Here is a 26,999-nt window from a genome sequence, read left to right as displayed (position 1 = left end):
TAAGTTCAGGTTTTAAGACCCAACATAGGTTTGGTTGTTCAAGGGATTTAGGGTTTAGGGTTATCTCTTATTCGGTTTCAAATGGCTACTTATATATTTTTCACGATTTATTTTTGTTATTGTTGGTAATATTTATTGTTATTATAATCTATAAAAATTGTTTAATTTTGTGAATGTTATTGATATACATAATATACTATTGGCACATTATGTGCTATTTTGGTAGTCGAAAATATTAAGTTTCAAGCTAACCTTTCAATGCTATTTACAATGAACTTATTCTAACCTTTTTCAATCACAGGTAAAAGACGTTTTAAGCGTGTTAATAAACAATGGAATTAAATTTAAAATCCTTTCATTTATTCAAATGGCCATAAAAACACTAAATAACGTTGAATTTAAAATCATCTAAGGTCATTAGAATATTATTCAATCATATAAATATTAATCTATAATTAGTGTACATGAACCTCAATTTATAATAGAGGAAGGTAGTAGAGTCTAATTACAATAAAACTACATTTGTCCCGATTACACCCAAACTTTAACACTTAAAGATAAATCATAACATAATTAAATAACTAAAACTAAAACTCCTCTAGAGCGTAACCATAAGATAAATATGGCTTTATGAGTCTTTCTTAATCTTTCAACTGATGTGATAAGGATGTCAGCTCGTGGTAATCATGGTGGGTCCTACTTCTTATGGGTTTGGGCCCATCTTGTGAGCCTTATTTGGTCGTGTGGACTTGGGCCCTATCTTCCAACAAAGCTAAATAAATAAAACTAAATCATCTTAAATGGAGTTACACTATCCTCTACATAAATGTGTATGTTTTGAATTATTACACTAGCATCCTTTAAGACTTGGGTATGACTATAAATTTTTTGGAGTTAATCTAATTAGCTAGATTAATTAAATAACTAAAAAATTACTAGATAAATCATAATTATATACTATAACATTCCATTATATAATTAAATAGTTTATTGACAAGTAAGTTATTTTAATTTTAATTTTAATTTTAACAATTTATATGAAATAACTACTTACATTTTTACTTAAACAAATTTAAAATATGGTTATATATTAACTAATGAGTATGAGATCATCTTAGTGTATAATCGGAGACATAGGACCCCACCATGACCCCACCATGACCCCACCACATTGTTAATATATAACCATATTTTATTGTGGTGGGGTGACTTTATATTTTCATAATTATTTTATTTTAATCATATTTTTCTTAATTAATTAATTTAATTATCAAGTGTTCCAAGAAGAGAGTGACCAACCTTTTCCTGAGTCCAAAAAGAACTTCAAAAGTGTGGAAATCTGATTCCAATGCAGAATCAATTAAGAAAAAGTGAAAAAGGTAGAAATTACTCGAAATTGAGCAGAGTTGTTAGCTAGTTATGGGCTCCTGAGATTGAAGTGGAGAGAGGGTAGCTTCAGGTTTTCTTTTCCCCAGACGAAAGCATTTTTAGCAAAAATTAATTATGTTGCGAAAGGACAATTCAACCCCTACGTCCAGTCTCAGATGATCAGTTGGCAGTTCAGACGTCGAATGTTTGCGAGTGGCTCCACGTGCGACACTCTTCCTTACTGGTCTTCGTGTGACTAGCCAGTAGCCAGGACTCCGACACACGTATTTTTTTCTGCTGCTACGCCCCAATTCAGCACAGGAATCGAAAGGCGGAACCGCGGAAAGCGCTTCCTTCACTTTCCCTCCTCTTTTTCTCCCTTCCCTACTTCCTCCCAACTGGAATTCCACTCTCTGCGATTCTGCACCTTCACTCTCCTTCTTCCATGGATAGGCATAGAGGGGACCGAGACGGCAACCGGCACTACTCAAGAACGTCCAGCCGTTCCTCCTCCGACAGATACCACAGTAATTCTCGGGGTGGATTCTCCGATGGCCACAGCAACAACCGTTCCTTTAACAGCTCTCATCAGCATAATCAGCCCTTTGGTGGAGGGTCTGGCTTCCGTCCTATGGGAGGCGGCGGTGGTGGATACGGCGGTGGTGGTGGAGGATATGGAGGCGGCGGTGGTGGATACGGCGGCGCCCATTCCGGTCCGATGTCCGGTCAGAAACGTTCAAGCAGCGGAGGCTTTGTCTCTTCTGGCAGAGGATACTCCCCTGGTAGCAAAAAAACTACTGATTCTGTTTATTTCTTTGAATTAACTTCCTTTACATTGTATGAGGCTCTGGCTGCTTACTATTTAGGTTAGTGTGAGAAGTTGGAGACTTTTTCCGGTGGGTTATCGGTTACTTATCTTACGTAAGGCGCAGAACTCGTCTTCGGACATGGCCTTAGTAATCAATCATGTCACACTTGCTTCTATTGGCTACCAAGAGAATTCAGTAGGGTATAAAAGTCAAAGGAATAACAGGTCTTCGAAGTACCTTCAGGTGGAAAAAATAACATATTCATCTGCCTCTAAAAGAAAAATTAAAGTATTTGTCCCTGAAATTTCCATAAAAATGGGTCTTGATATGTTAATCTATCTACAATTTATTGAACAGCGTCCTCAAAGATAACTTTGAATGTAGGCATTGGTACTGTGATTGCACATATTGTTTACTTGCTCCAGCCTCTCTGTTAGCAGTTCAATAGCTCCAATGTAGCTGCCTCCGTGCTCACAATTTCAATATTTTGTATCATTAAAAAATATGATTTTTTTTTTTTTTTTTTTAAGTTTGATTCTTCTTCTCTTGTACTTAGTGGAACATTAGGTTATATGAATCAAATTCAGCGGTCTCAACTTAGGTATTTTGGTTTGTTTTGGAGAATCCAATTCTATTAGTTGTTTGTGGCCCTGTTGATATTCAGTTCTACCTCCTTTTTTTTTCCTTCCCTTCCTTTTGTTTTAATTTGCTTTTTTTTCTCAGATAAAACCAGCACTAGTGGATTTGCTAAACTCTTTATTGGATCTGTTCCAAGGACAGCAATTGAAGAAGATGTGAGTTATTACTTGTATTCGATCTTTGATCAACTGCTTACTTTCATTTTAGTAAGCTTTGCTTCTGTATATGGCCTCTACAAAGGTCCAATGTGTTGCTTCTGTTGAGTTTTTGTGCATTTCTTACTAGATTCGTCCGTTGTTTGAGGACCATGGGAATGTTATTGAGGTTGCTCTAATCAAAGATAAGAGAACTGGACAACAACAAGGTATGAATTTTTTTTATTGAATTAATCGTGGTTTTATATTTGTGTATCTTTTCAGGTCCTCTGAAGAGGGAATCATGGGAGCTGTAGTAAGCTTATGTTTCATCTCAGTTAGGATTTCAAACAGTTTTCAAGGGATTTGTTGCTTTTGGTTGGCATTCCTTCTTCTTTTATCTCTCTTACCTTCAGTACAGAGGAGGACAAGACTATGGGAGTCTTCTAGACACTTGACCTGCTGAGTGAGCCCTAGTGGAGATGTCACAATGCTGTAGCATTTGTATGTTGAGATGTTTAGTCCATGTACAGTTGTGATACAGGAAGAGTGATAGAGCAAAACATTGATGATTGCATTTAAGAAGCGGTGATAACCACCTTAATGTAAAAGGTGAAGGATTCTGCTAACGAGTCTATTTATTGTATCTCGGATAACCAGGGGCATATTGACTATTAGTCGGTGGGAAAACTTTATACCATTTTGTAATCTGGATGATTTTGAATGGTTTTTTGGTTTGAATGGTCATTGAATCTGGATGGTCGTAAATCCCTTTGGTGATGGATGTGGTTGTTCTTGTCCATTATGATGAATTCAGAGCTTAACCTGTTAGGAATAGAAAATGTCCTGAAAAGATGCTCAGGCTAAAATCATATTTTCTCTGGGTATTTTTCACTACAATTGATTAAGTCAGGTTGGCTGTGATGCTGACAATCCCAAATGTTGAACATTCATGGTGGCTGGGACTTGTGGCAACTCCTATTTCTTTGAAAGCTATTTTGCTTGGATGCATTTTGTGTTGTTGGTGTGCATCATGGATCATGTGCTTCTGGTCAGGTTGAGCATGGTTAGAATGGGAATGATATTAATTATGTGTGAGATGAATCCTTTAACTTTTGTCAATTGAATGTACTGATTCTCTAAGAATAAGAATGAGAACCAATTACCTGCACAACTTCGATGGATGAGAAGTTCAAATTATGTATTAATGTTCAGCTCTGTCGGATAGTTGTTGGCAGAAAACTTCTAGCATGCATCGTGGGTTATGTGATGGGACTATTTTCTTCCATCTATCCCTTGTGTGTGACATATTAATTGTGAGTGGCTTAACCTCATTGTAGGGAAATCTTCTGTTGGTTATACATATATCTGTAGTTTTGGATTTTGTACTACAACTCCCGTTTACTTGTGTATATTTTTAGGTGAACAGTAAACTCTTCTTCTGGTAGTTGTTTTGTGCGGTGCAGTTTTTGTGGTTCAACCTCTGTGACAGTGTGATATTGTTCTAATTGGTTAATGAAGGAAGCTAATTGGTAAATTTTCACTTGTCTCCCTTCAGACTGTCAATCTGGCTGTGTGAGCCATTCTCTATGACAGGATCACGCATGGAATTATGATCTGCTCCATTACTATGGTCGTGTGCTACCCATTTAAAATTTAAAGGATCTTTTTAGGGTCTGTACTTCCAGATTTTATTGCGTGGATGTGGCCAATTGGTTCTTTTGTTAACTTTTGTCACTGTTGACCTTGTTTCGAGTATGGATAATGGGTCAGCTGTGTGCTGTACCATGTTGTTGTTGGTTGTTATTGGATATGTTGTTGTTGTTGTTGGCTATGTGAGCCATTCTCTATGACAGGATCACGCATGGAATTATGATCTGCTCCATTACTATGGTCGTGTGCTACCCATTTAAAATTTTAAGGATCTTTTTAGGGTCTGTACTTCCAGATTTTCTTGCTATTTCAGTAACATGTAATGATCTATTTAACGCTGCATATAATGAAGGTCCCCGGAATTGTAACTCTGCATACTTAAATGATAATTTATGTTCATGTCCTGCCAATTTGTGGCTTATTTCTGGTGTGAATGTAATAACTTTTGAAAGTACAAAGGTTTTTAAGCATATGACCGGACAAAAGTTGGGGTTAATTTTGAAGCAATGGAGGTAGGACGAAATTCTGTGTTGTTGTGGGACAGTGGGATGTCATTGTTGCTCTTGAATGTCCACATCCATGACAACAGAGGGGATACTGAAGCTGCTCTCTTGCATTGACTAATGGTTGTGTTTTATGTTGATTTTGTTATTTCCTATGGGTGCTTTGTTGCTGACCTTGTGATGGAACTTATGTTTAACTTACTGTTTTCTTAAATCAATTTCGAATTGTCAGTCAATATCTCATTAAAGTTTGCATTCTAATAATTATTGGGTGCACTTTCTTATATTGATATTCAAGGCCTTTTCAAATGTCCTGCTGTACATTTTTTTTGAATTCTATTTTGCATTTGGTAGAAGAATATTTTATCAAATGTTGTGTTTTTTGGGAAATAATGGATGCTAGGTTATGGCATACCGTTCTTCTGTGAGTGGGTTTTATGTGTGTAGAGGTTACTTGTTTCCATTACCTCATTGGGTCATGTATGGAGTTTGACTTGCTGGATACTACTCTATTGTCATTGATTTCAATTTTTAAGATTATGTAATGTAAACTCTTTCTTCATATATGAGCTCTATATTAATCCATTACTCCATGGAAGCCATTTCGAGATTGAAATTTTGCATTGTGGCTGGTACACTTGGTCTGGCTAGGACAATCATAGAAGATACAATCAGAAGTAACATGGTGTATGCTTCTCTGTAAGACTGCAAAATGAGAGAGTTCAAACTGATGTATTTGTAACACCAATTCGATATGGCAAGCATGGGGTGGAGTGGGAAAAGTTAGGTGTAATGCTTTGCTTGTCATTAGTGAACATGTGCTTCTAATTTTCTCTGCAGCTTCATTAAAATGGAATCCAGTGGAAAAATTTGTCTGAATGAGATACATAGAGGCTTAATGAGATTATGTGAAGGTTCATGTGAACTCATGTTTTGGCCTCCCATCGTTGTGTGTTTGGTTTAAATAATTTGTGTATTGTGTATTCTTGGTTCCATTTCCCCCCATCATAAATATGTTAGGATATAAAAAATTTAAACCCTGTGCAGAGAATGTCTATTATGAACATGGTTATGAACTTTCTATCTTACAAGGTCACGCAAAATCTGTCTTTATGCCTGCTGAGGCTGTGTGAGAAACTTTGAATATGTGATGGGATGTTGTATTAAATCTGTGTTTGAAAGAGCAAATGTGGCAGTAACATGTGTTACCCTGTTTTATTTTTAAGTTACAAGGAACATATTTCTCTCTTTCTGGCTTAGATGCAAAAGCTAAACTTCTGGTTTGTATCATGTTTGGATGAGCAGTGGACTATGGTTAAGTAGCATTTTTACCTCTTGGCGTAGGATGTTTTGGTATCTTTTATTTAGTCACATGTACATATATTGTTGTGAAGGAAGGTTTAGGTTCATGTACATTCATTGTTAGACTGCGAAAGAAGTTGACAACCTAATCGAAATAGGGCACAAAATCCTTACTTTTACAGGATGTTGTTTTATTAAATATGCAACATCAGAGGAAGCTGATCAAGCCATCAGAGTGTTGCATAATCAAGTTACTCTACCTGGGGTGAGTTCCATGTTGCTGCTGTGGTCACTATCTCTTTTTCAACACATGTTTTTTTTTTTTTTGCTTTCTCTATTTCAAAAAACACATATGCTTTCTCTTGAGGACTGTTTGTCTATATCTTGTAGGGAACAGGTCCCATCCAAGTTAGATATGCTGATGGGGAAAGGGAACGTCTCGGTAAATTTCAGAGTACTGTCTTATCTGATGATCTTCTGAACTTTATGTTTGCTTATTGATGCATGCCCTGCTAGTTCATGCATGTGCACCTGCAACCATATTTTTTTATATCCTGTAGTTTTCTTAGCTTTGTGCTTGCCTCTTGGGAACTTTCTCACGCTTAATATTCTTGCCTTTTCTGAAAGAGAAGAGAAGGAAAACTGTTACACCAAGTTGGTTCAATCTTAATTATCTTCTTAATGTTATCGTGACCTGTTTTATTTGCGAAAGGCTACAAGAAATCTTATTTTTGATTTCTTGTGTGCCTTCATGCGTTTTTATGCACAAAAATTGAAGTTAAGCTTATTTTCAAAGTTTCGGCAATATCTGCTGTCTTCTAAAAAGTGATATGTTGAATCACTTATCACTTTCACCGTGTTTTTATATTTTATGTTTAAATCAATATATGCCTATTTATCTCCACAAGGATGGAACTGATATTTCACATTAATATACACTAAGATTATTTGCTTTATCCTTTATACTCTGATCTTTGCATTTGAGCTGCAGTTGTGGCGTCCTTTAATCTTACTGTGAAGCCCCCTCTTTCTAAGCCTAACAAATTAAAACAAATCTTCTTAATTAGGGAATCCCCCTCATGGGATGGTCTCTCTATATATTTGAGACCTTTCAATCACCATTCTTGGCAGCTCTTTGAAATTCACATACAGACTTTTGCTAAGTCAACTTTGGATCTTCTGCTGACTAGTGTCTTGGGAATGATCTCTTAATCTGCCTTCTCTGTTTCTCAAAATATAGATTGTTTTTTTTTTTTTTGGGCTTACCATCTGGGGGGAAGTGAATGCCTTGTCATGCGGTTTGGCAGCAGTTACTCCTATTGGTATTTGACATTTTTTCAAAGATATGTGCTTCTCACTGACAGATGTACGAGTATCTCTTTTTACCTTCCTGATAGTTCTATCTGCATATTCAGATTTTTTTTCCCTAAATGCCTAAATGCAGCTTCACTTCTTACTGGCATTTGGTTTAATATATAGATTATCCTACTTGTAAGGGGCTTCTGACTGCTTGAGTTGACTCCCAGTAGGGACTAGATATGGATGTTTTTGACAACTTGAAAGATAACTTTGGGTGCTTGCAATTTTTTCTACAAACAGATTGTTTAGGGATTTGGTGGGTGTCTTGCTGCATCAATGATATGTATAGAGGGGCGATATTGCTATTTGTGCATGGCGTCCAATCAACAAATAGAAATAATATGCAAGTAACAGAAGAAACACAATTTATGGAAGATGTATGAATGATTAGTTTTTCTTTCAGATCTAATATACTCGATATTAGATCCTTATGACAGGGGAGAGGATAAAATGGTTATCCAACAGATTAAAATTTTTATGTGACAAGCTATGCATTGGCTATTTATCTGCTTTAGGCATTTTATTTATCTCATATATTAGTTTATTGAATGGTGTTCTTTTTTTTTTTTGTTATGATAGGTGCAAGTGACTTCAAGTTGTTTGTTGGTTCGCTCAACAGACAAGCTACTGAGAAGGAAATTGAGGATGTAAGTCATTTACACATTTGGCACTGTAGTCAGTTGGCTAAACAATACTGGAAGATTCAATTGCTTATTATGCAAATTGCAAAATAAGGATAGCAAAAATATTACTGATAACTAGTTCTCTTGTGTTGCAGATTTTTTCTCCTTATGGCCATGTTGAAGATGTTTACATCATGAGGGATGAAATGAAGCAATGCCGTGGTGTGTGATGTTTATCTCATGTGTACTTTTTTTGCTTGATGTTCTTGGTATTTGTTTTTTCTCTGCGGTGCTTTTTATTATTTAATTGCTTGTGTTGCTCACTCACTAGCTTCAAAATTGATTCAGGATGTGCGTTTGTTAAGTTTTCTCATAGAGATATGGCAACTGCTGCAATAAATGCTCTTGATGGAACCTATACAATGAGGGTATGATGCTTTACTTTTGCATTACTTTAGTGTTTTCCACTTGTTCCATTTATATATCTCTCGTATGTTTTTTATTTTTTATTTTGGTCTTCTGGCTGCTTAGGGTTGTGATCAACCTTTAACCGTTCGATTTGCTGATCCAAAGAGGCCAAAGGCTGCAGAATCAAGGTTAAAACTTAGTTGATTTTCTTTTGTTTTATGTATGTTGTTTACCGTATACCTATCATTTGGTTAGCTCACTTGCAGGTTTGGTCCGGCATATGGTGGTCCAGGTTTTGGTCCTCAATCTCAGCCGCCATTAGGTATTAGGTGCGTTAAGAGAGTTTCACTGTGTACTTTCATCTTTTCTCACTTTGAGTTTCCTTTTCTTAATTTGCTGACCTTTGCCTTCTACAAATATTTTTGTGTAGGCCAACTTCTGATGGTGCTGATTCCATGCGCATGCCACCTAATGCTTGGCAGCCTATGAGCCCACAAACTGGGGTCCCATCTCCGCAGCTTGGCCCTCACGCATTTGGTAATCATTTGGCAGCAAGAGGTGGCGTTGGGCAAATGCCCTCGTCTACAGTAAGTATCTCACTTTCGTTTATCCTCTTCATGTCTCAGTTTCATTTATCCTCTTCATGAACCCGAGAATTTGCAAGGATTCGAACTTTTCTTTGGTCAGGTTGTTGTAGAATTGTGACAAAAACCATAAAAAGTAGCACATTTGTTCCTTTCCTCTGCAAGCAGACACTATGCTGATTGTTAAATCATTAGTTTTGTGTGAATGACCACTGCTGATAGATTTATTATAGTGTAAAGAAGAGAAAACATCAGATGATATCTCATAGAAATGTGATTTCTGCTATTTGTTAGTTCAGTTTCAGTGAAGCCTGATTGTTCTTTGTTCCTAAAATTTTTAGATTAGTTCCATGGGAACTCCTGCTGGTCCCACAAATGGTTCTCTTCCAGGCATTACTGCTACCACATCTTCCTCACAACAGGTGAACTGAATTTACCTGTATTAGAGGAATGCATGCTTTCATTGTCACAGCTTTAAGCAAGTGTTACATTTTGAATTTTTATAATCTAGAGATTCAACTTTTCTATGTCACAGATACAGCCCTTTAGTCAGCAAATATCTCCACTGCAGAAACCACTTCAATCTCCTCAGCATTTGCCCTCTTCCCAGCAACTTCACCCACGACAAATTTCTCCTTCCTTTTCCCAGCCTCATATGTCTCAGGCTCCAATTCAGCAGCTAAGTCAGATGCCACTGCCTCATTCCATTGGGCAGTCGTCTTTTGGTGGTCAAGCCATACCATATGGGTTGACTGGACAACCACCAATTTCTCAGCCTCTAGTTCAGCAGACTGGGCAACAACAAACTCCAATGACTGGGCCACAACAGCAATTTCATTTACCTAACAACATTGTCCCTTCCAACCAGCAGCCACAGCTTCTTCAACCAATCCAACAATTATCCTCTCAGGTTCGGTTGCCACAGCAGGCACAGGCTTTACAGTCAAGCTTTCAATCCAGACCACCACCTCAACAACCACAGCAGCAGCAATCATATACTCAGCTGCAGCAGCAACTGCATTCAATGCAGCAACAGCAGCCAACTAGTCAAAATCTGAGTCAGCAGCTAAATCCCCAGGCTACTAATAAACAACAGGTACACTTGATTGTATACGAACATGTTACTCCCTAGATGTTTGTAAGACATGGTGAAGTTTCTAATGAAAAAAAGCTGGTGATGTCCCTTCTTGATTGTTGTACCAATTCCTCGATACTCATGGGGAGAATACAGTAAAAAAGATCCTCCATTGTCTTTGTTAACCAGTGTTGCTTACCTGCTTATGCGTATAGAATATGGAATATGAGTCAGGTCCATGTCAGGTGGATACTGTAGTTTCCAGTTTATCCCTTAGACTTAGATCTAATGGTTTAAATTTCTTTTATTCTTATTTATATTTTTTTCTTTTTGGGTGTCTTCATGATTGATGTTTATTTCAGACTTCTTTTATGTTTTCTTTTTCATTTTTAAGATGAAATGCAAATATTGAGATTATTGTAAATATAATGGAGGAAGGAGTGACATTGTGGGTCGGTGCTATCTTGGTACACACGCACTCGGCACTTACTTTAAGAAGTTGATGGCATTTCTTGTTTTATTGTTATCTGATATATGCATACTCCTTCAACTGATATTTGGCAGATTCTCTTGCCTGGAGGTGTGGACTGGAGCATGATTGTTGTTGTAAATCTTACTTTTTTTTGTTTTTCCCTGTGTCTTATCTGGTGCCACTTCTGCTCTTTGCTAATCCTCGGGTTTTCCTTCTTTTCTTTATTTACTCTAATAAAATTTTCTCTGGCTTTCATAGACACACACCCACACACACACACACACACCAACCCCACCCCCACACCCACACCCCCACCCACACACACACCAACACCCTCACACCCCCCCCCCCCCCCCCCCCCCCCCCAACACACACACACACACACACACACATGTGTAAACGTTATACATATTACATAGATACATATGCATAAGGTTTCAAGGATGCTTTTTTATCCTGTTTAATTCATAAGTTAAAACTTATTCTCCAAGAAAGAAAAAGATATGCATCTAATCTATTTTTGCAATATACAAATTTCTGTAGCCTGCATGGACTGGTATACTTCCTCAGGCAGCAGCAAGCACCCCTCCTACTTCAACAGCTGTGGTTGCCCCTTCTACAGTGTGCTCCACATCTGTAGCAGCTCCAGTCAGTACTCCTGGAGTGGGCCCTCTAACTTGTAATTGGACAGAGCACACCTCTCCAGGGGGATATAAGTATTATTTCAATAGTGTAACAAATGAAAGCAGGGTACGACAGCATGCTTCCATCATTTCTTTGCTGTTATTTTTATGGGTCTTCCTTTGAAATAGATTCTAACATACTTGATGGGTGATGTGTAGTGGGAAAAGCCTGAAGAATTGACCTTATTTGAGCAACAGAAGCTACTGCAACAGCAACAGCAACAGCAGCAGCAACAGAAGCAGCAACAAAAGGTTCTAGTGCCTCAACTACAATCCCAGCCACAGGCACAGACAAACGCACAGGTTCAGCATACCCAACCAATCTCTCAGGTTCAACAGTTACAACTTCAAACTCAGATCAGACAGCAGCAGCAGCAGGTACAACTCTAACAGCCATCTTTCACCTCAACATTCAGTAGCTTGCTACCTAGTGAAGTTGAATCACTTCTTTTAGGCCTGTGTGTGTGTGTGTGTGTGTTTTGACATCCATTATTTGGTGTTTCAGTATCAAGCTTCTGGTGTTAGCGGGCATCAAAACATTCAGGTACTGTTATCACTGTTTTTTTTTTAAGTTTTAAAAAGATTGCAAATTTCGTGCAGAAATGGGATTTGAAGCCACTTCCTTCTCTCGAGTCTAGCACCTTGGACCACTCGGCCATCTTGACTCAATAAAAAAGTTTAAGTATGATACATATGCATAAGGGTACTGTTATCATTGTTAGTTAAGTATGATGCACATGCTCTCTTTTCTATTAATGTCTTATTATGATGATGTGCTTGTATTGATATTTAGGGTGGATATAAATACTGAAGATACCTAGGGCAAGAAAACTAGGTATCTTCTTCTGATTAGTTTTTACTTCTATAGTGCTTGATTGTGCATATGATGATTTGCTTGTGTTGATATTTAGGGTAGATATAAACATTGAAGATACCTAGGGTGAGATAACTAGGTATTTTCTTATGATTAGTTCTTACTTCTTTATACTTGATTGTACGTATGTATTTACCTCTGTGTGTGCTCTACAAGGAGGAAACGGACCATATGACATCTGCATGCTGTTTCTGTTCCCTGAGTAGTAAAGGAGTGAAATCAAATTATCTATGTCTGAAAGAGGGCATAACCTTGTGATTTTTTTTACTTTTAATTAAATATGACTATTTTTTTCTTCACCTATGTGCAATCTACATGCAAGTTATTGAGACAGCTTCATCATCTACTCGTAGAACAGTTTACTGCCATGAAAGCATTGCAACCTATCACTTTTCTTCGATCCATAGTCTGCAATTTCTTTTTTTCTTTTAAAAGAGTAAACCAGAGGGGGGTGGCGCAAGAGCAAGAAGCAATGAGAGAGGGAGAGAGTGGGAGTGAAAATGAGAGAGAGGGACGTAGACTTCAGATGGCCAAGAGAAGGCCACAAAGGCGAGGATGACACCTACAGTGGCAGTTGGACGGTGGTGAAGAGCTTGAACTGGTTGCGGCAGAAAACGAAGAGAATAATTGGCACGGTAGTAAGGAGGAAGAGAAAAGCAGACGGAAGAGCAAAAATCAACACCCAAGTCAATTACTTTCAATAGGAAAGGAACTGTTCTCATAATAGAGGAGAGGGCAGCATGAAAGACAATGCGTCAAGATATCTGTTTTTTTTTTTTTGAAAAAGGATCCTTCATCAAATTCCCCCTGAAGATTAACACTCTTTTCCTCAAGCAGATGCAAGCAACATTTAAATCTCAAGGGAATTCAGTCCATAGCAAAAAAAATCTGGGTTGACGATCCTCAATTTGTTATCTTTGTCTTTCATTATCATAGAACAAAATGCCAAATAGTCCACATTCAAGGCTTTAAAGTTCTAGCTAGACTCTACATCCTCAAAGCCACCTTTGATGCCTTCAACTGGAATCACTTTTGAGAAGCCAAGCCCTCATCCAGAAGAATCAAGACTAGAGCTTCCGCCCACCACTCCAATCCTGATCCACTCAACCCACTCCATCAACAATACCATCCTACCTGTAACCCCAACAACTCCAATATGTAAACCACCCAAAATCACTCCTATCTCACCCTACACACAATTTGGCTTGACAATGGAAGAAAATACTTATCCCATTGCCTAGTAGTGATGATCAACTAGAACTTAGGGAACCTTGAACAACTAAGTGAATGGCTCTCGACTTTGGGGAAACTAAGTTACACCCCACAAGTCTCCTTTCTTGGTAACAACCGATGGCTCATTTGCCTAGCTAACCAAGAGGATTGTCATACACTCTTGTCCACATGGAACTCTTCCTCTTAAATCCTTTGTAAGAGCATCTCGAAATAGACCTACACCTCTCCAATAGGTTCATTGGACCTATGGCTGAAGATCTTAGGTCTACCAATCGAGCTATGGTTTAAGGAATTGTTCTAGAAGATTGGCACAAATTTGGCATGCTGTCCAAGCAGGACGAGAACACCCACATGAAGAGAAGACTTGATTTTGCATGTATGCAGATCTTCCGACCCAATACAATATTTAGGAAACATGGGTCAACCTCTCTATGGGGAAAGGGGTGCACACAATCAGCTGGGTGCTAGGAAGAAGCGAAAAATTAGTTGGAGAAGATGACCATGCATTGACTTGAGAGGAGGCAAGTCAAACCTCTTGTCCTAGACACATCAAAATGTAGAAGGAGTGGCACACCCAAACCAAAATTCAAAATTCAAACCCCTGGCAATTCTAATAGGTCACCTACGACTGACACATGCTTAGTTAGTCACCTATTTTCAGTCTAGTCCCTATGACCAAGGCACATCCCCCCAACACAAACCAATCTATCGACATGTCACCATAAAAAGCATACCAAATAAATGCCTCTGCTCCCCTCCCTGAGTCATTTGTCACTTTCCCGAACCCAAGTCACATGTTCAATAGCCCCAATCCCCATGCCATCCACAAATCACCTTTCATACCATTCTAACCATGAACATCAGGACCCCATAATATCATTCCTTGCCAATAATGATCCAAAAAACCTTCAAAAATTGTCTCATCATGATAATACTGATGGAAACGAAAACCCCTCAGCAACAACCAGACCAACAACAACATCTCACCCAAAATACAATCCTACCTTTGGCCTTCTCAGCCTTCCCTCTCACATATACCAAAAAAAATACTATCAGCAACCCCCAAAATGCCCACACCTAACCCAACTTTTGTCACCACCACTCTCATTACAATCCTTGCTCAAATTATGGAACACTCATCCTCAACAAGTGAAGAATTCACTTGGAGGATTCAACACTCATGCTCAAATTTCAAGTGGAGGATTCTTCACTTGTTTTTTTTTTTTTTTTAAATCCTCCCCTTGAAATCCAATTTTTGAAGGAAAATGACTTCTATGACCTGAAATTCAAGATGTTTATCCGGTTTTAGTGCTTATCATTTGGCCTTGGAGAAAACAAATGGTGATAATACCGACTTGCAACAAGATGATGGAAGAAGCCGGCTGAGAAAAGGAAAAGGAACTGCTAAAGGTTTCCCAAGTGAAAAAAGCCCTCAAAGTGGAAAGCATGCTCCTTGCCTAATTCGATTCAAAGCCAAAAAGATCATTATGACTAGGAGACCATGGACCAAGATGCTAGAATTTGTAGAGGGTTTCTAAGATTTTATGAACAAAAAAGTTGAAAAACAAGGAGTCGCAATGGAGAGAAAGGCAACAAATGAAGATAGCCTCTTGCAATGTGTGAGGACTAGGAAATTCAAGAAAAAGCGCTTCTATAAGAGGCTTTCTTCTAGCAAAGAAAATCCAAGTAGTGATCTTACAGGAGACCAAAATTTGATTGATGTTCAACTCATTATTCATAGAGCTTTGTCTCATCCCCCTTTTTGGTTGGCTTTCTCAAGATGACTGTGGAACAACCTGGGGAATTTTAATAATCTGGGATACAACTATTCTGAAATTTGTTGATAGAAAAATTGGGGAATCGACATTTGCAATCGAATTCAAAGACAAGATTTTTAGGTTCTCTACAGCCTTAGTAAGGTTTATGGCCTGAGCAATTACAGACACCAAGCGAATTTTGGGAAAGTTGGGCCAAGTGATGGATCTCTGGATTGTTCCTTGCTCATTGCCGGAAACTTAAACATCGTTGGGTTCTGTAATGAGAAGTGCTCCTCGGTTTTCGGATAAACTCCTCAATGCTTAGGTTCAATGACTTCATAGGAGCTTGTGGCCTTGAGAAAACCCAACTTCAGGCAAAACTTTAACCTGAAGCTACTCTGAAAGGAAGCCATTTCTATCCAAATTGGACCAATCCCTAAGCATTGAGAACTAGCTCCAAGCCTACCCAAAAGCTTCGGCCCTAGTTCACGGTAAAATAGTTTCAGACTATTGGCTGATTTTGCTCAACACAAGGACACGCTCCTGGGACAGATGCCTTTTAGATTCAAAATTTGTTGGTTAAGAGTACAAAGAGTGTTGCAAGCTGCTGGAGTCTTGGTGGAGGGAAGGAAAGGCCAAGGGCTGATCGGAGGCATCATATCATTGAACTTGAAGATCTATAAAGGGAAGTTGAAGCAATGGTCCACAACCACTTGGGCTTCACTCTCCGCCAAAAAAGATGCTCAGGCACAAATCGACTCTCTTGACCTCCTTGATGAAGGTAGACCTTTCCCCTACTGAGTTATTTAATCACATATTTGCATTTGCCATTCTCCAAACTTTAGTCAATCATGGTAGGATTAAATGAAAACAACGAGCTAGATTTAGATGGTTATAAGAAGGGGATACAAACTCCTAATTCTTCCAAAATCTGTTGCCTTAGTCCGCTGCCGGTCTAATAGAATTAACTCCCTCCTAGTCAATGGAGAGTTGATTTGGATAGATAGGCGATTACTAATGCAAATTTAAGCTTTTTCTTAGGTCTCTGCATGGAAGAATGCCTTAGTTGGCTCTTCATTGACTAGCTTCCTCTAAGAACACTAATTGAATCCCAACGGGATAGGTTGGAAAGGCTCCTTTTCCACCAAGGAGCTTGAAGACGCTTTAATGATGCCTCTAGACAAGGCTCCTGGCCCAGACACATTGTATGGCTAGTTCTAAAGAGCAACTTAGTGCTTCATGGTAAACAACATGCATAACATGATGACTGATTTCTACAACAATGAAATTATCTTAAGAAACATTGGAGCATCCTTTATCTCCTTATTGCCCAAGAAAGAAAACCCCGAAGGTGTTAGACTTCAGGCCACCTAGCTTAATTTCGAGCCCATATAAAATAATTTGTTGCACATTGACTCAAAGGCTCAAGTCAGTGATTCCTCATCTAATTAGCCAGGTGCAAAGTACCTTCATGAAGGAAAAGTCATTCTAGATGCTGCTATGTGTGTCCATGAGATCACCGATAGTTTCAAGAAAGGTTTGAATCCCAAAATTATATTGAAACTGGACTTTGAAAAGACATTTGATCAGGTGTGCTAGCAATACCTAGATTCTCTAATGGGTTGCATGGGGTTTGGTTCTAAATGTTGTTACTCTATCCATAGCTATGTAGCATCAGCTTGTTACTCTATCCTTATAAATGGGAACACTTGCGGCTATTTCAAAGGATCCATGGCATTAGGTAAGGGGACTCTCTCTTGCCCTTCCTCTTCAACATAGTAGGTGAAGGGTTAACGGGCTTATTCAAATTGGCACAGGACCTAGATTGGCCGAACCAATTGTTCCCAGATGATAGATTGGACACTCCGATCATTCAGTATGCAAAGTGTGAAGTTGGGTCCAAGGCCCATCCCTAAATGATTAGCCAACTTAGGGAGCCTTTTTCCCAATTAATAAACTCAAGATCTTTCCACTTACTAGTCCATGTTGGACTATTCCTTAATACTCTCCCTCACGTGTAGGCCATCTTTTATGGTTCTACAAATTGATAATTTGGGTAGAGGCCCACTTATGAGTACCTGTTCTGATACCATGTGAAGTTGGGTCTAAGGCTCATCCCAAAATGACTAGCCAACTTGAAAAACCTTTTTCCCAACTAGTAAACTCTTGATCTATGTACTCACTAATCCATGTGGGACTATTTCTTAACACTCCCCCTCACAAGTAAACACTTTTTTTTTTGCTCTACATGTGGATAATTTGGGTGGAGGCCCACATACGAGTACCTGCTCTGATACCATGTGATGTTGAGTCCAAGACCATACCTAAATAACTAGCCAACTTAGGAAGCCTCTTTCCCAACTAATAAACTCAAGATCTTTGTACTTACTAATCCATGTGGGACTATTCCTTAACACTCCCCCTCATGTGTAGGCTCTCTTTTGTGGCTCTACAACTGGATCATTTTGGTGTAGGCCTTCTTTTTGTGGCTCTACAAGTGGATAATTTAGGTGTAGGCTCACATATGAGTACATGATCTGATACCATGTGACGTTGGGTCCAAGGCTTATCCTAAAATGACTAGCCAACTTAGGAAACATCTTTCCCAACTAATAAACTCAAGATCTTTGTACTTACTGATCTATGTGGGACTATTCCTTAACACAGATGACACCATAGTATTTGTTGAAGGATCAAAGGACCAGATCCTACGAATCAAAGCTCATCTCCATATTTTTTAGCTGATTTCAGGTTAGAAGATAAATTGGTAAAGTTCTCCATTTCTGGATAATCTCTCACTGGTGCAATTAGATGCCTTAGCTTCTTGCCTCGATTGCTCCTCAACTTTTACTAGGGCACTTATCTGGGGCTTCCCCTCTTCCCTTGCAAGCTTGAAAGGACCCTTTGGAATCCAGTTATAGAGAAGTTCCACAATCGTGTCTCTACATGGAAAGGCATGATGATTTCAAAGGCCGGACTATTAATCCTCATCCAATCTTGTCATTTGGCATCCCTGCTTATTTCCTCTCATTTCTCCACTGCACAACAACTATTGTCAAAGGCATTAAAAAAATAATGATAAACTTCCTATGGAAAGGTTTGTCAAAAAGCTTCAAGCATCATCTAGTAACATGGGCAAATGTCTACAAACCAAAGCAGCAAGGTGGCCTGAGCATCAAAAGATCAAGGAGGCAAATGGGTCTCCTTACTACATGGTGTTGGCAGCTCAATGTGGACAACAATCTTCCTTGGATTCCTTTGGTTTGAAAACATTAGGAGAGTTGAATGAGCGTTGGCACCTGGGAGAGGCAGGGCACCCACATGGGGGTACATCTTCGAGGCTTTTAGCCAATTCCTCCTAACATTAGCATCTTTGTTGGGAATGGAAATTGCACTCATTTCTGCTCAATCACTTGGCTGCTTGACTCACCTCTCAAGCTCCATTTCCCACTTGGCCTGAGACCATCATGGCTCCTCTCTGATTTGCTCATGAATGGGTCTCTCCACGAAGCCAAATGGGGGTCTCATTTTAGGCACTATCTAAACGATCTTGAAGTAGCCAAATTCAGTAGCCTCTAGCTCATCCGGATCAAGTGATGATTCGTCCATCTCAGGTGGACTAACTTAATTGGTGCCCCAAAGCTGATGGTGCCTTTGCCATTGCCTCCCGTTATGCCATCTTAGCAGCAGATGACCATGTCCCCAGTTCGGCAGCTTCAGCTTGGTCTCTTTCTGGCCCCCCAAAGATTAAATTATTTGTTTGGAGTGCTCTCCAAGGGAAATTTTTTACAAAGGATAATTTAATTTGATAAGGTACATCCATCCCCTATTCAGAATGCCTCCTTTGTGGCCAGGCAGAGGAGTTAATTGACCATCTCCTCAACTGCTGATTCCCTTGGCAAATCTGGAGTGCCTTCTTCAACCTGTTTCAGATCTAGTTGTGCCTTCTGAGCTCCTTCCCAAGTCTCATTGCCATTAGTGCAGTACTGCATCTCCCTTGCTTGGAAAGACTATGCTGAATACCGGTTTAGCATTCATTCCCTAGAGTATTTGGAGCAGGCATAGTCAAATATGCTTTCAGCAATCCTCATCTTCTTGGTCAACCAATGCTGAAAAATTCCTTTCCCAAATCATCTACTGGTTGAAATCATTGGAGCTTTTTGAAGAAGTTAGTGGAGATTCTCTTCACAGTAGCTGGTTCCTAGTATCCTGGCTCCAATAATTCCCACTAACAAGGACAAACCTGTTTTTGGTTGGATTAGATTATCATTATTGGGAGCAAAGGATGATTGATTGAAGAGACATGGAATATGAAATTACTAGGAAATGTTTCTTGTATAGTTTTAGACTTTGTTTGGTTTAAACTTTTTTGATGTTGTATTTGATGGAGGTTTTTGTAGTAACCTTCTAACATCTTTTAATTTTTACCTCCCCCAAAAAATAACTTTACCTTTTTTTATGCCATTCATCATTTTTCAACAATATTTTCCAAAAGCATGTTTGATTTTGTAAAGAGTGTTGGAGATAACTAATATCTGGAAATTTGTGGGAAAATTTACTTTTAACATTTAATAGTGTGTTACTCTTCCTTTTAGTTGATTTGAGCCATATCGTTGCAACTATATGGTTTAGAAACTGCAATCTTAGTGTTAGACTACATGATTTCTTGTTAGCATGTTTGCAACGAGGTATTGATTAGAACAAATTCAGTCGTGTTGAAATTTTAGGGTGAACTTGAATTTATTGATCATTGTAAACTGAATATATTGGTGCTCTATTTATAATAAAGAAAAAATCTGGAGTTAAAGCAAAATTAAACTACCGAAGTTCTAGGTACACTCAAAGTGAAACTCCTAAAAAAGTAAACAACGACTATATAAATAGAGCACTAGTAGTATTAAAAGACATTTTGTATGAGACTTTTTGCCATGAGACTCATTTAAGACTTTACCATATTAATTATGAGTGTGAGGCTCCTTATCGTTAAAGTCACATAAGATTATCCTATATTTGTTTCTTTAGCACTCTTCGTAAAAAGGAGTTATTAGCTTTAGCTTGCATAAAAATTTCTGGGTCTTCAATTGAAAATCTTCAATCTTAAACACTAGGGATTACATAACTTTCAATGATGCAAATTCTTCATCTATTATTCTTTCCCTTGGATATGTATTTACCACAACTCATGAAATTCTTCATTGCTAGTCACATAAAAAAAATTGATCATAACTTGTGGAGTTCTTCATTGTTGCTCTGTCAAATACCTTTTCTTCATACTTCTCCTTCTATTTCTCTCTCTCAAGTTTGAGATCATTCTTTCTTTTTCCAAGAGGCCTAACTTGGACAAAACTAATTGGAGAATAAAACATCACTCCTAGCCAAACGACAAAGCTCTATTTTTTAGAAAGTGATGAATTTATTAAAACCAGAAGCAAAACAAACAAGATTAGGCAGGCCTCCCCCTTACAAGAAGGGCATGGAGGGAGGCTGCCTGCTTAGCACAACCGTTTGCAACAGAATTTGCAGATATAGGCACATGGGACCAAATAAAAGTTAGATGGGGAAGAATGTCAAGAATGGAATAGTATACATCCCAATGACGGCATGACGGGGAAGACGGAGAGAAAAACCACCTAACAATCACCGCGGAGTCTCCCTCAATGTGGAGCGGCCCGAAGAAATGCTCGCGGAAGATAATGAGGCGTTTGAAGAGGCTTGAAGCTCAACAACAGTAGAGTTAGAAATGCCCATAGGCTCAGAATAGGACATGAGTTGATTACCACCTGAATCATGGAAGACACCACCGTAGCCCGCCAAGCCAAGATTGCCAAAGGAACTGCAATCAAAGTTTGATGAAGCCTGGATCGGGGGGTTGACATTCCTGCATCGTTGGAGGCTTCAACAGGGCCTTCCATCTAAACAATGATACTCCAGTTATCCTTGAGCGAGAGCCCAGAGAGAGCGGAAAATTCTTTCCTGGAGGAGCCAAGAAGAGATGAGGCCGGTAATGGAGGAGATGACCCGATCATGGGAGAGATGTTTGGCGTTGAAGCGCCTGTTGTTACACTTTGTCCAGATGCCCCAAGGGATGAAAGCAACACAAGATGAAATGATCTTCTTTCCCAATTTAGGGAGGGGAACCCCAAGAAGCAAACACCCAACCAAGAGGATGTCATTGGACAAGCAAAGCTGAATCCAGAATCGACCGAGGGTGCTCATCCACACGGACCAAGAGAAGGGGCAGGACACAAAGAGGTGGCCAGAAGTCTCCTCCTCAAGGCCACATTGGGGGCAAGAGGTGCACACATTGAGGTTACCGCGGTGATGAAGGTTGACTATAGTGAGAATTCTATTAAGCCCGACACTCCATAAGTAGAATTTAACCTAACAAAGCTCTATATACTAATAAAAAAGTGGCTTGTTTGAAAACTGCTCAATTTGAAAAGCGGACTAGCCCAATTTTAGGAATTTAAAATAGTTTATGTACTATTTTAAGGGTAGCTTAAAAACATCACCACTTGGGTGAAAATAAATGACCTGACTCAAGTTGGACGTTCAACATACTCTTGTTCTTTGTAGGTAGTGGGTCTATAGGTAGGGGTGGCATCGAGCCGAGCCGAGCCCGAACCTGCTTATGTTCGAGTCGAGCTTGATTTAAATATTTCGAGCCGATCTTCGAGCCGAGCCTCGTCTCGAGCCTAAAATTGTTATCGAGCTCGAGCCCAACGAGTTCGAGCCGAGCTCGAGCCTCAACATACATTTAAAACTTTTCAAAAAATATATATTGAATAAAATGTATATAAAATTATGCATACATTTTACATAAAATTGGGCATAACTTATATATATAATATGTGCATAAGATTGGGCATAACCTTTACTTAAAATTGAGCATAATCTATATATATAATACTTGTATAAAATTCGGCATGACCTCTACTTAAAATTGGGCATAATCAATATACATAATACCTGCATAAACACTCCATAAACACTCCATAAAATTGTCTATACATGCCATAAACACTTCATGAAATTGTTTATACACTCCATAAAATAATCTAAACACTCCATACACTGCATAACATTATAAATAAACTCCATACAATAATCAAACACAACAAAATTAAATAAAATATCACTATCAATTTACAATCACCCAAATAAAAACTATAAATCCTTTAAATAAAATCCTATTACTATTACAAACTTACTAGAAAATTACAAGAAATATTTTAAATTTTTCTTAGGAAAGTTAAATGGACCTCTTATTGCCTTTTCTAAGGAAATAAATAAAAATTAATAATTAATCTAATATATTATTATACTTATCGATAAATTTTTAATCACATAAAATGTCAAACACAAAATTGCTATGAAAATTGCCTCATGCTCAAAGTATTATATCATCAACTGTCAAATACTTATTCAAAATTTTTCTATATGGTTTTCTAACCCATCTTGGCAAGAAAATCTTACTTGGAAAATTATATGATTTTTTAAAAAGAATTTATAATTAGAAAAATATTTTGAAAAAATATGAGGCACTAATGGTCCCTATATTTCTATTAAAAATGTCTTTTCAACATTTATTGAAAAAACTACTAATAGTCTCTAGAAACGTATTTCTACTAAAATATCTTTTCAATTTATTTAAGAGCCATGAGGAAGGGACAAAGAGTTTTTTTTCCCTTGTTTACGATCTCACACGTAGGGGTGGCTTTGAATAAATTATATATAAAATTACGCATACATTTTAAAAAAATATAATGATAGGGGAGGTTCAGGATTGAATTTCAATAATGGATTAAAATGCACCAATATTAATATTTTTTACTCCAATTGTTGTCTAGCTTGTTTTGTAATTTTTGAATCTGGCTATAATTTATTATGGCCTCCTTAGTGCCCCTAGATAAAAATTTATATTCTAAGAAAAACTAAAAATATTTTTCCTATGATACATATTCCCAAAAAAACCTTTAAATAAAATCTTATTACTATTAGTGACTTATTAGAAAATTACAGGAAATATTTTAAAATTTTCTTAGGAAAGTTAAATGGACCTTTTATTGTCTCTTCTAGGGAAATAAATAAAAATTAATAATCAATCTAATATATTATTATACTTATCGATAAATTTTTAATTAAATAAAATATCAAACACAAAATTGCAATGAAAATTGTTTCATGCTAAAAGTATTACAGCATCAACTGTTAAATACTTATTCAAAAATTTCTATACAGTTTTCTACCCCATCTTGGTACGAAAAATCTTACTTAGAAAATTATATGATTTTTATAAAAAATTTCAATTAGAAAAATGTTTAAAAAAACATGAGACACTAATAGTTTATAGAAAATTATTTCTATAAAATTTATTTTTAATTTTTTCCAGAGGAAAAAGTTTTTTTATTTTTTTATTTTATGATCTTGCACGTGCGAAATAGCACGTGCGAGATCATCTTCTCGCGAGGGAGGGGAAGATTATTTCTCCCCTGTTTTGGTTTTCCGCCAAGACGACGCGGAGGGAAGGGGGTTACGACGCTGGGGAGGACCTATCGTCGGGGATGACGACCACGACGGAGTCGGCGGCGGCGGCGACGGAAACAGAGGCGACGGCGAGGAGAGGAAGAAATCGAATGGACGGCCACAGAGGCGGCCGGCGAGCAGCTGCGACGGCGGTATAGACGCCGGCGAACAGCTACGACGGCGGTAGAGGTGGCGACAACAACCGATGGGAGGGGTCGGCGGTGACGAGGGAGGAGGAAAAATTTTTCCCCCCCTCGCTCCCGCTCCCGCTCCCGCTCCCCCGCTCGCTCGCGATCCCGTTACCGATTCATACCGATCCGACTCATTTCGAGCCGGCTCGCGAGCCGATGAACCGAACCTAGCTTCGGTCGAGCTCGGCTCGTTAAGGTAAACGAGCCGATTTCGGTGCTCGATAAATGACGAATCGAATTGAGCCAAACCGAGCCGGCTCGCGAACCGGCTCGGTTCGAAGCCACCCCTATCTATAGGTATTGTTCTGAAGTGATAGAAAAAATGACAAGTTGAAGACACTGCCTTCACTTAAAGATGCAAGTAAAGATAGCACCACTCATGACTTCCAAATTGAGTTTCTAAAGTTAGAAACTTAAAAAATAAGGAGGTGCACACCAAATTAATCGATCAATGAGAGTGACTAGTTTTGATACTAAGAAGGGTCAGAAATAACACTAGAGATCAGATAATAATACCTGATTTTCTGAAATTCGAACCTTTGGATTTTAGAAATAAGACAAAAATTTGATCCATGGGAGTAAATAGTGATAGTAACCATTAAAACATATGGAAAAGTTGACAAATTGAACATAAAATTAATCATGAGATTTTACTAGAGATCTGACATCGATGGTGCAATTCATGGAGAAAATTGGCAAACTAGGTGACCAAATCAAGAAAAAAAGGTAGGGACCCACTGATTGTGATTAAAACAGTATTGCACTCAACAGCGACATGAACCACCAACATGTCTTGAAGAAAACAATGGAGGCAAGAACTTTTAGAAGCAAAAATATGGAAGATTACTGAGAACTAGAGACAACAAAATTAATCAAAGAAATTTAAAGCAAGGAATCAAACCTGAATCAGAGAGCTTCATCCTCTCTGTGGTTCACCAAGTCCAGAACATACCATGTTGAAATTTCAGGATGAACTTTGAATTCACTGATTGTTGTAAACTTAGTACACTGACGCTCTATTTATAATAAAAAACAACTAATTATTCAATTTGCGGATGACGTAATTCTTCTTTGTGATGGCTCGTAGGACCACATATTGAACATTTAAGGCTTTGTTACACATTTTTGAGCTCATGTCCGGCCAAAAGATCAATCTGCAGAAGTCTAATATCTTTGGGTTCAACATGGAACAAAATGACCTAAATATGGTGGCAACTTGAATGGGTTGTTGTGCTGCCTTTTTACCTAACTCGTACTTGGGGTTGCCTTTTTTCTCAGGTAGAATTAACAAAGGTTTATGAAACCCAGTCATTGAGGAGCTCCAATGTTACCTCTCTTCATGGAAAGGAAGATTAGTTTCAAAAGTTGGCAAGTTGATCTTGCTTCAATCATGTTTATTCGGCATTCCAACATGTTTTCTTTCGCTCCTTCACTGTCCCAATGAGTTGGATTTTTTCCCCTAAAAAATAAATTCTCTATGCCCTTTCTAAATCAAAAGAATTGAAGTTCAAAATGTATAAGTAACACTGATTCTATTGAATGAAACTAAAAAAGATCTTTTTATGAGAAATTGAACAGTGTTTTCATGGTAGTGATTACCCTGGTCCCCACTATATGGATAATGAGGGAATCAATTTATTCACTAATGCAAGTTTAAAGTATTGATTCTCAATCTTATTGTGTGTTTCTGGTTGGTATAGGGACTTCAGACTGCGCAGGAATGGACATGGAATGGTAAACCTGCAGGTTGTTATCTTTCTCTCTTAGATAATTGCTAAGGAAAATAAGGATTAGTGCTCAATTAATTGTTTGTTGCATGATTGAGGGAGAAGTAATACTGAGTTTCAAAAATACATTAGGAGATGATTTCCACCTTGAAAATTGCTCCAATCAGCTCATTCTCTACTTATCCCTGACATATCATTGGTTCTAGGTGCAACAGCTCATTCTTTCTCTCTATAGCCGGTTGAATATCAGTTTTCCAAGTGAAATCAATACCTTTGTATGATGGTATCTGTCAGTAAATTGCACGTACTCCTTGTGCCTCAAATTGATCAAAATAAAATTGCACATACTCCTGTCATTTTGGAATGATATACTCTTGTGACTGCCAGTAGTTGGGATCTCCCATCATAAAAAGCCTTTCCATTATGTGGTATTGTTGAACTGGGAAATTAATTCAGTTTATTGGCCATTTTAATACTTGGACAAGTGCTAAGAAATGACTCTTCGCTTGAGAAAATAATACGCGGATGGAAAGCTGTATGATTGCGATCTTTTCTTGATCATATTTCAGTTTTCTCTGAAGTTTGTTGGTTGAGATGTTATTATTCATCCATAGGTACTTGAGATTGGAAGCCTTCGAGCAGAAGCAGCAGACCGTGGCCCCCCCCGTGTAGCATCATGGCAGAATTCCCGCGTTAATTCTCTGAGGAGAAGAGTGTGTAACAAAATGGTGTCAAGCTTTTCCATATATATTTGCCAAGAGGAATTCGTGACAGCGTAGCGAGGATGGGTTGCTGTTAGTGTAACTTTGTATTAGCATCTTGAAAGTGAAATCTGCCCATGTTTTTCGTTGGATGCATTTTTCCAGACTCATGCGTAGAGCCATTTTAAGAAAGGACACAGCTTGCGATTGACCCTTATGAGAAAGCCCTTAATTTGTAGAGGCTCGGGAGCTACATCAAGACAAGGTGGAAAAACTTGGGCCCATGATGGTTTCGTCTCCCTACACTCACTAAAGGGCTTGTTATAAAAATTTGGATCCAATTATGCAGTTTTTAAAGACGGGGAATTGGATTCCTTC

General features: G+C 38.3%; 1 protein-coding gene across 9 annotated transcripts; it reads left to right on the top strand.

The window, feature by feature from the left end:
- Window positions 1–1,658: 1,658 nt before the first annotated feature.
- On the top strand, window positions 1,659–26,811 carry LOC137936633 (flowering time control protein FCA-like). 9 transcript variants are annotated; one of them, XR_011109554.1, is made up of 20 exons: window positions 1,659–2,006; window positions 2,049–2,150; window positions 2,901–2,971; window positions 3,102–3,180; window positions 6,591–6,673; window positions 6,799–6,862; window positions 8,347–8,414; window positions 8,546–8,612; window positions 8,739–8,818; window positions 8,922–8,986; window positions 9,065–9,127; window positions 9,229–9,385; window positions 9,724–9,804; window positions 9,918–10,478; window positions 11,473–11,679; window positions 11,772–11,990; window positions 12,118–12,156; window positions 25,472–25,561; window positions 25,894–25,939; window positions 26,535–26,811. XR_011109554.1 is itself a non-coding variant. In XM_068781432.1 (19 exons), exons 1-19 carry the CDS (start codon window positions 1,814–1,816, stop codon window positions 26,540–26,542), a joined length of 2,253 nt encoding a protein of 750 aa, XP_068637533.1. In that variant the 5' UTR covers window positions 1,659–1,813; the 3' UTR covers window positions 26,543–26,811. The 9 variants fall into 9 exon arrangements, 4 of the variants coding, with proteins under 4 accessions (XP_068637533.1, XP_068637532.1, XP_068637531.1 ...); XR_011109557.1 differs by lacking the exon at window positions 25,472–25,561 and adding an exon at window positions 12,406–12,447; XR_011109556.1 differs by lacking the exons at window positions 25,472–25,561; window positions 26,535–26,811 and adding exons at window positions 12,406–12,447; window positions 26,127–26,158.
- The last annotated feature ends 188 nt before the right edge of the window (window positions 26,812–26,999 follow it).

This window comes from Aristolochia californica, unplaced genomic scaffold, assembly GCF_029961685.1.
Source record: "Aristolochia californica isolate CCGP_79_NKW_82.1479 unplaced genomic scaffold, dmAriCali1.0.hap1 SCAF_7, whole genome shotgun sequence".
Taxonomy (NCBI): domain Eukaryota; kingdom Viridiplantae; phylum Streptophyta; class Magnoliopsida; order Piperales; family Aristolochiaceae; genus Aristolochia; species Aristolochia californica.
The sequence above is the reverse complement of the archived record's forward strand: the minus strand, read 5'-3'. Positions and strand labels throughout refer to the sequence as shown.